At 48.4% G+C, this 13,248-nt stretch overlaps 1 protein-coding gene across 2 annotated transcripts in view; it reads right to left on the bottom strand.

Annotated features, from left to right (window-relative positions):
• Nucleotides 1-13,248, bottom strand: part of GMPR2 (guanosine monophosphate reductase 2) — a 403,297-nt gene that overhangs the window by 182,586 nt on the left and 207,463 nt on the right. For both annotated transcript variants that reach the window (XM_069633979.1, XM_069633978.1), the window contains exons 6-7: nt 12,094-12,175; nt 11,788-11,894 (exon numbers count right to left, since the gene is read on the bottom strand). In XM_069633979.1, the coding sequence (XP_069490080.1) occupies nt 11,788-11,894; nt 12,094-12,175 (189 nt within the window). The remainder of the gene's footprint in view (nt 1-11,787; nt 11,895-12,093; nt 12,176-13,248) is intronic.

Genomic DNA, 13,248 nt, shown 5'->3' with positions numbered 1-13,248 from the left:
GAGAAAAAGACAAGAGCAAAGGTGAGAGAGAGAAGGGAATGAGGAAACCTAAACCTCCATGTTAAGACTTACCTGTTGGGTCATTCCCTTTTCATTTCGGGTCCGCGCCGCATCCAGGCGTTTCCGGACCCCGGCCCCTATGGGGAAAAAGACATTAGCGTCAATGAGTGAATGAAAAGACATTACCCAAAAACGCTCATCAAGACTTACCTGATTTCTACAGGGATTGCACCTCGCATCTCGGGTCGGTGCCTTTTCCCCGGCATTCCGTACCCCGGCCCCTATGGGGAAAAAGACATTGACATTAGCATATTGATGCAAGGACAAAAGAGGAACCTTTCAAGGAACTTACCTGGAAGCCAAGCAAGTTTGGTTCTCATAAAACCAAGAATCCAGTGAAGTAACTGGATACCAACGCGCCCCTGCATCAGAAGCGGGAAGGAGAGCTCGCCCTTCAAGACCCTAAGGTGAGACGCCACGGGAAGCACAGAAGGGTTTCGAGGAGGGTGAGAGGGGAAAGGGGGAGGCTGGTAGCATTCCCCGCAGACAGTTAATCCCTTATTCTCACCTACAGAAGGATACTTTTGCAAGCCGGACAAGCAGGAGTTGGGAGTCCGGTCCAGTCCATCTTCTGAGCCCCGCGCAACACCTTAGAAGAGGTCACAGCAGCACGATCCTGGCCAGCGCCTCCGTGGGAGTCAGGTGAGCGTAACAGCTGCGGCCTTGCCTGAGGGCAAAGAGGCAACAGCCCGAGCGGCCTTGGCACCTCGAGTACCTTGTTTTCCACCTCTGGCACTCCTACGGTGGCCCCTTTGACTGGCAGCTCCTCTCGCTTTACCAAAGGAGGAGTAATAACGAAAGGAACCTCCCCTCCATTGCTGTCCCCTAGGACGAAAAGGCGGAGGTTGGCGAACTGCAGCGCCCAACGACTTCGCTGCAGCTTTGGAGGTCTGCAACCTCTCAAGGCTCTCGTCAGCCTTGCTGCCAAAAAGATGTTCCCCGTCAAAGGGCATGTTGAGGAGCCGGGCCTGCACATCAAGAGCAAACCCCGACTTTCGCAACCACGCAAACCTGCGTATCACGGTGCTCGCCGCCATGGACCGGCTGACGCAATCTGCCATGTCCAAACCCGACTGAATGACCTCACACATAGCATCCTTGCCATCCTGAACCATGGCAAGGAAACCATCCCGTTCGTCCCCTTTGGGAATATGTTCAGGCGCTAAGGAAACTCTGTTCCACAGAGTGTGCGTGAAACGTGACAAGGCACAAACGGAGTTGGCCGCCTGAAGCGCCATACCCCCTGAAGAAAACACTTTCTTCGCCCAGCCGTCAAAACACTTGTCATCCCTATCAGGAGGGATGGTAGGATACGACGCCTGCTTTGCCTGGGCCGTAGCCGCCTGCACCACCAAACTCTCCGGAGTGGGGTGCCTGGTCAAGTAGCAGGGGTCGCTACTGGCTGGGCGGTATTTTCGCGGCAAAGACTTGCCCACTGCCAGGAGACTCTCCGGAGCAGTCCAAGCCGCCACCACCCTCCTCTGTAGAGCCATATGGAACGGCAGTACCGGGTCAGTTGGTGGACCTTGGTCGAGGATATCCGTAAGGTCATCCTGAAGAAAATCCCCTGGGGGGGGCAGACCATCCCAAGTACTCGGTGACCCTGGACATTAGGCACCGGTACGAGGAGTTAGCATGAGTGCCAGGCTCAGGCCTACAAAACTCCACCTCCGGAGAGGTGTCCAGCCCACTGGCATCGTGCAGGGACTGCCGCAGGTCGTCAATTTGGCTATGGCCCGATAGAATCTCGTCCGGCACCGTATCCGGAACCATGCCATCATCAGAGCCCTCATCCACCTCTGAAATAAACTCAAGCTGGCGGTAAGAAGGCATAGAATGTGGAACAAAGCCATGCTTGACCTTTGCCAGAGCCTTTATAGGTAGTTCCACCGAGCCCCGGGGAACCCCCGTCGAAACAGCCTCGAAAGGCGTCGAGTGCGTCAAATGAATCGGCGTCGAACGCGGCGCCGACAGCATCGATGGCGTCGACACAGTCCTCGAGGCCGGAGCCCCGAGCGTGTCCCTCGACAGCCTGCGCGCCGATGGCGTTGACGACTTCTTCGGAGGTGGGGCGTCGAAAGAGTTTGTCGACGTCCTCGGCGCCGTCAACGTCTTCCTCGAAGACACCACAGGTGCACACGGTCTCGAGCGCGTCGAGGATCGGGACCTGGAACGGTCATGACGAGAACGATTCCCCTTGTCCGAGCGGGCCCTCTCCCGCGAATCGTGCCGACCACCCGAGCCCGAAGGCCTGCGAGCGGTGTCTCTCGACCGATCACGACCGACCCCACTCGGAGGCGCGGACGGACCAGTGCCCTGCGATTCGAGAATCGTCAACATTTTCTTCCCGAAGGAAGCCCATTCCTCCGGCGTCGCCTGCTTGGTGGGGTAAGCGACCCGCCAACGGGCGGAGTCCTCGGATGAGGACGGGGAAGGCGACCGATGACGGCGCTTCCGGGAGTGCCTCGAAGAGGCAGAGGAGTGGCGGGACCGACTCCGGGACCGAGACCCACTGGACTTCTGACGACGACGCGGAGAGTCGCCCCTCGAATCGTCCGTCGACAGCCCCGCAGACCTCGACTTCCGTGGCTTGGGCACCTTACCTACCGATAACTTCTTCTTGCGCTCCCGCAAGGCTTTGGACGTGAGCGACTGGCAGTCCACACAGTCATCTGTGTCATGGGCCTCCCCGAGGCACCACAGGCAGGCGTCGAGCGAGTCCGTAACCGACATCTTGGACCCACAGTCCCCGCACTTCTTAAAGCCCGGACGCGGTGTGGAAGACGAGGTAGACATCTTCACGAAGAAAGAACTTCACAATACGAACAGGTTCGAAGAACCGAGAAAGAACAGAAACTCCAAAGAGTCGAGGCACGCCGAGATCTCCGAAGCAAACACGTTCGCGGAAAAAACGGAACTGAGGCTACGGGCGTCGTGCATCCTACTTATAACATCCAGTGACGTCAGCCGTCGGAGGAGGTCCTCGAGGGCGGCATATCAACGTCATCGACGCAGGACACAGACCCCGAAGATTTTCCGAAGTAGCACAGCTGTGGTGATTACTGTCATAGATATGGAATACGTCGGACAACCCAATCCCCTTGAAATGGAGGAACTTTTACCTTTGAGTAGTTCTCCTTCCAACAGACCTTCAGCTACAGGTTCAGTTGAGTATTTCCCACTCCTCTTCTTGCCCCTGGGTGGCAGAGAGTCTGTTCTGTCCACTGAAGAAGCTCTCCTCTTTGGAGCTTGCTTCTCAGGGTGCCTGGAGGAAGTTGAGGGCGCAGTCTTGCTGGATTCCTCATCAGACGACATCTGTCTGCTCTCCAGGTGAATAATAGTCTCCTATGCCTGTCTTCCAGAGTCTTGTGTACACTTGTGTGTATACTAGTGTACGAGCGCAATATAAATAAAATATCATTTTATTTCTTGGAAAAGGTTCGACATATTTTACATGACTAGATGTCATGTGGGTAAAGGCAATAGATGCAGAGTTTGTGGGGGTCTTTGATGAAGATTACCTTTTTACCACCCCTGGAGCAGTCCCTGAAAAGGGAGGACTTCTCCTTGACAGCTTGTACTTGAGTCTCAGCCATGAGGTGAGAGTAGGCAGCCTAAGAACATGACGTGTTTAGGTGGCAAAGGGTGGAAACCTGAGCTCAAATGTTGAACTAGGAAGCCCCAGTGATAGGGAAGCTAAAAAAGCTCAAAAGTATGACAAACATTTCTAGAATTAGTATGGAAAAAAATCGAATTTGCACAGAACAGAGAGCTGATGAGGCTTCCCCTCTTCAGTAGACACAGTGAAAAATCTGAGGATGGCTGACTGGGGTGGAGCCCAAGCCCTGCCACCTCGTTGGTTTGGGCCTAAAAGGACCAAAGGAGGTGGAGGGATTCCCCACATGAAGGGCTACACAGCCCCTATGTTTCAGGTTGCAATCGCCGGCACATTCCCCTCGCTCACCTGGTGATACTAAACGAATACGGGCAGGCGATTGCACAATGGACTATTTCAAAGGCATTGGGGGTTGCCATGGCGACGCTGGCACTTGACACGGCTGCAGTCACGTTCCCGTCTGCTTTCCGCTCACGTGACTCCCACGCCACAGCAACGCCGATATAGTCACGCCCCCTCATTCCCCCGGCGCTTCTGTTTGTTTTCTCCTGGGACTTCAACAGCCGCGCTTATGTACTACTGAACTCCTGGTTTTTGACCCTTGCTTGTTTTTTGGACTTCGTTTGTCTTGCCCTCCTGTCTAAGCTTTCTTGAACTGCTACGGCCCGGACTGTGTAACTGGCTGTGCTTTTGTCTCGTGATTTCACTTCTTCTCGTTGCTCGTGGATTGAGGACCTGGACTGCTTACGGAATGCTTTGCTTTGTGGACATTGTTTAAACACCTCTACAAGGAGCTGCGCTGGAAATACCATCTCCTAGGCGTACTCGTGCCGGCGGGAATAGGGTGTTTATTTTTGTGCTGGACTAGAGACTGCCTGCAGCACTTGTGAAACCTAGGCGTCCTCGTTTCGGCGGTACAGGTGGAGTTCTTGCTTCATTTTGGAACCATTCACTTTTCAAGTTTACATCTTGCTGTGCTGGTGCTACAAAAGAGGTTCTGCTTTTGGACACATAGGTAAGCAAAGGGTACTAGTGCCTGGTTATTTCTATCCGATTCTATTTCCAGTCCTAGACTTACCTGTGGTGTGTTGTGTTTACTATAGATTCGCTATCTGACTCCATTGCTGGCCATTTCATACCTGCTATCCCAGGAGTCATCTTGGTTATAGTCAGGTGGGTTACCAATTGTCATTTATGTTACTAGTACCATCCATGTACCAGTTGCTAACTCAGTGTTTTCTTTGCAGCCATTTGGGGTCCAGCGTGTCCAGCCATCGTCAATTACTCTTTCAACCAATTAAACGCTCAGCACTCTTCTTAAGTACAACTGAGTATTGCATTGGTGGGAAGAACACATTTCTTCACTACGAGTTCAAGAGTAACCCATGCCCGTTAGGCACTTGGTTCTGACACTATGGGGCTCTATGGGTGTAGCTTTTCTTCCTAAAGGAAGACGTTTTATATTAATATTTGTATTATTTAAATTACAGAGGATTCCCAGTCTGACGATGAGGAATATTCAAGCATGTGAATCTATGAAAGATCCAATCCTGGAGAAGTACATGAACTGTGCCGAATAAGAAAACTAATGAACTGCTTTTTTGTGAACTGTTTTGAACTAACTGAACTTTTGGAGATCCCGAGTGACTTAAGCTTGGGGAAGGGAGTTGAGAAGAAACTCTATGACCATCCCGATATTCCTTGGAGATCCTCTACACATTAAGTTAGAACGTGAGGGCAAGCAGAGGTTTGACACAGACAGATTCTTTACTTTTGAAAGACAGACTTTTGGACTATTCTTTCTTCTTTATTTTAATTGTCAAGAGTACTCCCATTTAGAAATAGGGCAAGTTAGGCATTCTTCCAACCCCATTTTTATAAATAAAGGTTTTCGAAACGTGAATCTTTGTGCCTTTGTATACCTCTGAGCACCATGCCTTTCTCACAGTGGCATTTGAGGGGATGACCACATTGGGGGAGGCGACCCTCAAGGGGGGTGGCGCGACATCATTGAGTGAGACATAGTATCCCGATTCCCTTTTAGGGACTCCCCTTCAGTACCTCAGGCCATCATGGCATATTGTGGCAGTAACCCACCATATTCTCTAATACTTAGCCATAGAACTTTTAAACATCATGTAGTTACATCAGTAACAAAGACTGACACGAGGAAGAGAGCAACCGGAATGAAGATCACTCAGCTAAACCTAAATGAGCGGTCTAGCTATGGGAGAAATCCAATTGGCTCCAAAAGGCTTCCTTCAGCAACACGGGAGTTGAAAGATGGAGCCCTGGAGAACTGTGGGGAGATCCGACTGGCTAGTGATTGCCGGGAAAGCCAAGCTGTCAGGTGGCCACGCAAACGAAAAAGCGGCATGAAGAAAGAGAGAGGCGGCATCTGGACAGGAGACGGATTCTCACAGGCAGTAGACACGCTGAAACAGCACATGAGGCAAAGGAGCTTTGCGCCAGCAAGAGAAGACGGAGCGATGCACAGACCGTCACCAGTCGCAGCGACAGGCTGCGCGAACGGGAGAGAGAGAGCGGAAGCAGAGAAGGAACCAAGCGTAGAAGCCAAGGGAGCCTTCCTAAAGCCGGTAAGCCCACAGTGGAAGGTCGGAGCACCGGGAGGGAGCTGGAGAAGGCATTCCTGGTCCCTAACTAGAAGGGGAGGCAAATTCCTTATGGCGTACATCACAAACAGTCCCTGTGTTTTGGGGAGATACAAATACTCCAATGGTAAAAGGAACTTAGAGAAAAGCAAAGACCCTCAGATCTTGAAAGTGAATGAACAAATGAGAACCTGGCAGGAGAGTATAAGGTGTTTTGCGAGACTGGGACCCAAACCTTAATTGTATCAAGGAATTATATAAGAGAACATGGCAGAAGAGTATACCAGGTGTTGTGTGAATCAACTAATCCCAAGGAAGACTCATGCCCTTAGGATTTTGAATTGCATTTGTGGTATTTTGAAAAGAGAATCCCAAGGAATATCCATGCCCTTAGGATTTTGAATTACATTGAAGGTGGATAAGACCTAGAAAAGGGAGCAATTTCCCCTGGAGTGAATTGCAACATCAAGAGGAGGGGGCTATCTTCCTGGGCTACAAGGAACTTGGTTATGCTTTTTAACTTTTGTTTTGGTGGTGAGAAACCCAGGGAAGGGAATCATTCCCTGGAACTGTGAACATTGTCCATTTGGAACTTTTGTTTGATTTATACCTTTTTGTTGAACTTGAACATGTGTGCACTTTGAAAGCCAGAGACAATACCCTTAACACCTTAGAGTTACTTTTAGAATGAGAGGGCTAAGATAGGATTTCGGACCCAGGATATTTTTGCTTGGGACATCTTGACACAAGACATTAGTTTTGGTTGAAGTAGGGTAATACCTCCAAGATTAGGGACAGTGAGGCCTTTTCCAACCCCTTTATTATTTAATAAAAGTGTATACCAACAATCAAAAATCCTCTGTGTCCGTGTCTCATTCCAGGTTCCTCACAATTCCCTTGTCTGCAGTCACTACTGTTCCACTATCAGTAGGATCCACTGGCGTCGCAACAAAATCATTGGTTAGATTAGCTGCGACAATGTGCATCAATTTACTTGCTAGGCACCAAAGAGAGGGCGTTAATTGCTCCCCTAAAGCATCACCAATCATCCTTTGATCAACTTTGGCATTGTCGATCTGTGCAAAATAATTAGTCAATTTATGCTGCGTGATCCCACTTTTGGTATTAGCACAAATGGTTTAGCCAGATCTAAGCGTTCTAGCAGAAGAACCAGAAACCAGTGAGGCTTGATCAACAACTGGGGTCGGGCTTGCTCCATTTGCATTTGAAATGCTAGGAGCTGTGATCTAACCAGCAACGGCGGGGTCCAATGCTGCACCAGCAAAGCTGTCCAAATTGTCAGGTGGCATTGCATCTTTCGTTCCGTCGTCTTACGGTGTGATGACGACACGCTTTATGCTCTGTCCGAGATTTTATGTGCTGAAAGGGCTGTTCAAAGGGCTTGTCCGCCCAACAGTCCCCTCCAAGATATGTGGTCATTGCAGTCCGCCTCGATCAGCAATGAAAGCATGGCACCACTTCAGAGCTCCGTCCGAGATTTTATTTGCTGAAACAGCGGTTCAAAGCGCTCGTCCGGCCCAACAGTCAAAAACAAGAGTTGTGGTCATTGCAATCCTCCTCTAAGCTCAAGCAGAGAGCAGATATTCAGCAATGAAAGTATAGCCAACATTGCAATGTATGAACTAATGCTCTATGTTATATTGCTGTTCTTGCACAGCCCTTGCCTGCATCGCCACCCCTGTCCCACCATGCAGCAGCAACATAGAGGAAGCCATGGGTAAGCAAGGGTAGTTCTGCAGCCCGTTCATTTTGCTGTATTCTGAGGTAGGTCCTAGAGGGCATCCCATTGTTAGACATCCAGTAAAAGTTGCCTAGCTGACCTGTGCTCCATGTGTGTGAAAGGAAACATATGAAGCCATATATGGTCATGGCCACAGTGTGCCCAGACAGCAGGGCCTGGACCAGATCTAGCCAGTATGTGAATAGGATGTCTTGGAATTCTGGCTTGAATCCACATCTTGTGTCAGCACGTGTAATAAACTGTCCAAAAAGAGTGCTGCTGTAGATATCCCACTGGTGAAGCAGACCCCCAAAGCAGAATTTCTGCCTTTTCCACTGCGAGAAGCCTCCTACACCGCAGTTAATAAGATGGGCCCAGGTGCGTGAGGAAATGAGATCCAGAAGAGTAGTAGGCACACGAAGCATGTACATTCTGCAGAGATCCTCAACATGGCACCTGAGCAGGGTAGAGAGATTGAGAGGCCAGGACGTGGGGTCATAGTACGTCCAGATCAACTAGCACTTTGAAACTAACTGGCAAATTCACTGATATGCCACAAGATGGAGGAGAGTGTTTCCGGTGACAGAGCTGCAAGTGTGACCAAAAGCCAGAGCAAAAGCAAGAGGGCATGGTGTTAAGGGAGAAGGTGATGATCTGGTGTTGAGGGAAAAGCTGTTGATCTGAAGTATCAGAGATGCAAGAGAACCAGAGTTGGTGACAAGATTCCAACTTGTGAGAGATCAAATTGGCACCAATCTTCCTAAGCGACTTCAACCTCCGAGGCAACAAGGCCACCAAACCGATAAAGGAAGCACTCCTCTGTCTTCTCGACACCTTCAGGAGTGCATGTTTCCCATGAGAAACACCACTATGGTACTGGGACGAGGAATATGCAGATCAAAGCAAACCAACTTCCCCAATGGACATGTCCCCACTAACAAGGCCAGGCAGGGTCAGACAATTGATTTCAACTATGCCCACCTGCAGGCTGTTAACTACTCAGATGGATATAAAAGGAACACACGTTTGGCAAAGCAAGCAAGTAGGGAGAATAGAGCGAGTTTGTTCGGCGAGCAGGAGAGACATTCGAGCCAGAGCTGCCCAAACCAAGGCCAGAGAGAGCGAGATGCCGGGACGCTGTAAGACTGCCGAGTGTAGCAGGAGAAAGCGCAGTGAGAAGGTTGTGTCTCCAGAGAGCCGGAGGAATTGTCAGACAGGAGCCATGAGATGTGTTAATCCCATACTCAGTGTGGCCAGAGAGGTGCGTGTTCCCCTGGGTAAAGAGGAAGGCCCATGAGGGTCTGAGGGGCAGGCGGAGAGACCCTTATCTCAGGCAGCAGAGCTGCTGAAGGAAGGAGCAGCGAAAACCATGACCAGTGAGTTTCTGAAGTGAAAGAAACCCGGCATTCGTTAAGAAAAGACTGCATACTTTGTAGAAGTGTGATCACAAGTGAAAGAGTACCCGTTCCAGAAAAGTTGCCGAGATACTGCTGAGATATGAACAATGAGAAGGAACGTGAGAAAGGATATCAAGTAGCAGAGTGGTCACATATAATGGTACACGCATTCAAAAGTCTCTGTGAAACCAAAGAAGCATTGCTGCGGCAAGGGAGCTGTGCAGGAGCATTGTCTGAGGAAAGTAGAAATCCTTTTTGAAGAAGCATCGCTGCAGCAGGGGAGATATGCACCAGCGAAGTGGAAGCAAAATAGAAATTGTTTTGAACATGAAACTGAAGTAAGAACAAAACTGTAATGAGATACTGTGAATGAAATAAAAGTGTGAAGAAGTGCACTGGGGTGGCCCCAGGCAGGAGGTTGATCCAGGAGGGCCGAAGAGACCCCACAATAAGATCAAACAAGAGACTTAAGCAAAGTTAGGCACATGGTTGCGCAACCTGTAATGGGTGGACCGTGCGGTTTGCAACTTGCGCCACGATCAAGGGGGGCCTTAGTAAAAGAAGGAATAATTTCAGATACTGAAGTTGAAAGTCAGAGGGACTTGGTTTTGCATGGGGAAGGGAGTCCCACAAGCAACAAATGAAGAGTGATATTTTCAGATGGAACTGTTGTGAACTTTACTTTTGTGTTTGGAAACAAACTTTGAATATTGGTACACTGAAGGATAACCAGGAGGGTACATGCTCGAGAATAGGGGAGCCTGAGAGACCCTGTGAAGAAGTGAATCCAGATAAGGAAAGGTACTGTGAGTTTTGCCACGTGAATCCTCAGATCTTGGGGAAGGGAGCCATGGAAGAGCTCTATATTCACATTGGGCCTCGTTATGACTCTGGCGGTAACCGTGCCAGTAAATACTGGCATGACTGCCACCAGAGTCATTTTTTTCCGAAACCCGACAATGGGGACTTACCGGGGGACATTACAGCCCGGCGGTCCCGGTAATTCCTCATTGCCAGGTGCCGGAAAATATTACTCCCCATTGAATGGGGAGGACAGATGCACCGGCACCATTCATTAATGGTGCCGGTGCATCCATCAAGGTCTGCGAGCGGGTGCCTTTCCGCGTGCCAGGTCAGACCTGGCGGGCTGGAAGGCACCCACTCGCAGAATTCGTAGTTTGACGGTCCGGAAACAAGGGTACCGGCAAGCTTACCAGTACTTTTGTATCCGGACTGGCAAACTTGTAATGACCGTAATTGACTTTGCTTTGAAAACTATTAAGTTGGCCAAATCCCACACACCCTATTACTTTGTAGAAGTGAGAGCAGGCATAGGTTTTGACACAGACCGTAGTTTACTTTTGACTGACAGACTTAGACTTCCTTTAGTTTTTCTTACATTAGGGAACATTCCCACATTAGAGTTAGGGCAAGATAGGTATTTTTCCACTATTAACCATGATAGGAATTTCAACATTAATAATAAAGGTTTTCCAATTCTATCTATTTGTCTGTGTCATCTCTTGCTATCATGCCTGTCTCACGCTTGTCAGAGAACTAGGAAACGTTTTTTGGATGATCTTTAACTTTCCTGAGAGCACCCTTCTTTTTAAATTGTCCTGAAGCACTGCCTGCATCCAGGAAAATCACAATACCTGCAACTTTGGCTTTGTTAAAAGGCTCCCTGTTGATTATGGTATCCCATAATTGTACACAGCCATCATAAAGCATTTGTTAATCACATCCTTGTGTTAGGCCATTTGTGCGTCAATCAATGTCAACCACCTGACACCCTTTATGTACAGTGTAGCCATTACTGTATCCCAAGATACAGTGTAAACCATGCTAGTGATATCCAATACTTTATGGCAAACCCTGTTAATCTAACAAAGGTCAGACACTGCCCAGATATTTCAATTAGGGTCCTCAGTTCTTGTCATGGTATTGCAGGTGGCAACCATCCTACTATCCCATTCAACTAGAACCAGCAGGGCGACACCTTCTAGGGATTTGAGGCTAAATGGAGCAGCTTCAAAGCACATTGCCATGCCTGCTGACTACTACCTTAGGGGCTGATAGTCGATCCCCTGAACCACTGAAGGACCTTTATTGCTGTAGGCAGGGACCATACCCGACAGTAGTTTCATTATGCTATAACATTGTCTACAATGTTTGGCAATGGGTCAATAAAAGAACCGCCTTTTCATCCCAAAGAAATGCAACAATATAGAAAGACTATATGGATGGAAGCAGAAGGAACAGGCAGGAAACAGGGATGAGTTTGTTTGTGACATGGCCCCATTTAGTGTCAGGGGTTTGGGTGGGGGACCCATTCACAGGTGCGAGTGCCAATTTCCTTACCGAGATGATGTGCCCCTGCAGTCCATGGGCAGCATCTGCGCACTCAATTACAGCACTTAGCTGTGGATAGCCCACGCCAGTCTTTGTGCGTGTCGTGCAAACTGATCCTAGGATGGGAAAAAGGAAGAAAAAGAATGGTTGGTGAAAACGATAACACATCCTCATTAGTTTTCAGGTCAATTAAGTCTCACACTTCAGACTTTCCTTGGTATCAGCGCCTGAGCACCACATAGCTGGTGTTGAGGATAATGGCATGCCCCTGCTGCAACAATTTATAACATCCTCGCAAGCAGAGAATCACCATACCTGGGCCAATCCCCACTTTGATGATATCCGCGCCTGAGAGTAGGAGTTCCTCCACCATCTCTCCAGTCACCACGTTCCCAGCCTAGAAAAGCAAGGAGGATGGAACATTAAAGAGGATGTATTGAGGTGGAAGTGGGATTCAATGAGTCATGTAGACAGCGAGAGAATAATAACTTGGTAATTGGTAAGAGCCTCACTGTTTTTGTAATGAGGTGGTAATGAGACATTCATCATTTATTGCATGAGACTGCACAATCAGTAAGTCACTTGCCACTATGGCGAGCTGTGTTAATGTGATATCCATTGTACACTTGGCTAAGCAGAGACATGGTGAGTGGCAGGGTTTGCCACTCATGGACAACAGATAAACCGGTCAGGATTCATTAATTAATCTATTTTATAACGCGTTTAATGCCGGAGATCAGTCTCTAAGCGTGGGACGGAGATTGAAACTTACGTTGCTCCCGGCTGTACTAACTGTTGTAAGGAAATAAGTAAAGTACAGATTGACTACCCATCTCTAGAGATCCTGTATGAACACAGGACTGGGTGGAGAAATACTGCTTACGTATTAAGCATAGTTAACACCTTACTGGGAACACTTCCTGAAAGTAAATGTAATATTGTAAAGACATAAATCTTTTTAATAGTTATTTATAAAACCATCATAAAAAACATTACAAATTTCCACTCAAATCAATCGTACCTTTCATATAATTCATAGCTTTTTTTTACAATAAACGGGGTTCTACAAATTCAATTTTCTTTCTAGCATAACAATTGTTGATAATGTGCATGATATAGGAAAAAAACATTTGATTTTCCTTTTGCGGTCGACATATGTTTCGGCCCTTGACGGTGTACCACCTTTGTCTGAGGTGGTCAGTAATACAAATGTTGGGCCATCTTCAGGACACTCGTAATTTCTAGAAGATCAGTTTCATTCCCCATTCACATAGATTGCCAAATTTAAAACATAAAATATATATATTTTTTACTATGCAGGAATATAGTGTTACCCAGATTGATTGTCTCTAAGGTGATGGCCAGGCTAGACTGTCCTAGACTATCAACACTCCAACCACCTGTGATTCATAGCCTATAGTTAGGACAGCTAAGATTAGATTGCTGGGTGAACAGTTGTTTATCATTGTT

The sequence above is a fragment of the Ambystoma mexicanum genome, chromosome 13 (genome assembly GCF_040938575.1).
Source record: "Ambystoma mexicanum isolate Mex_15411 chromosome 13, UKY_AmexF1_1, whole genome shotgun sequence".
Classification (NCBI taxonomy): Eukaryota; Metazoa; Chordata; class Amphibia; order Caudata; family Ambystomatidae; genus Ambystoma; species Ambystoma mexicanum.
Note: the sequence above shows the minus strand (reverse complement) of the source record. Positions and strands in the feature narration are given on the sequence as shown.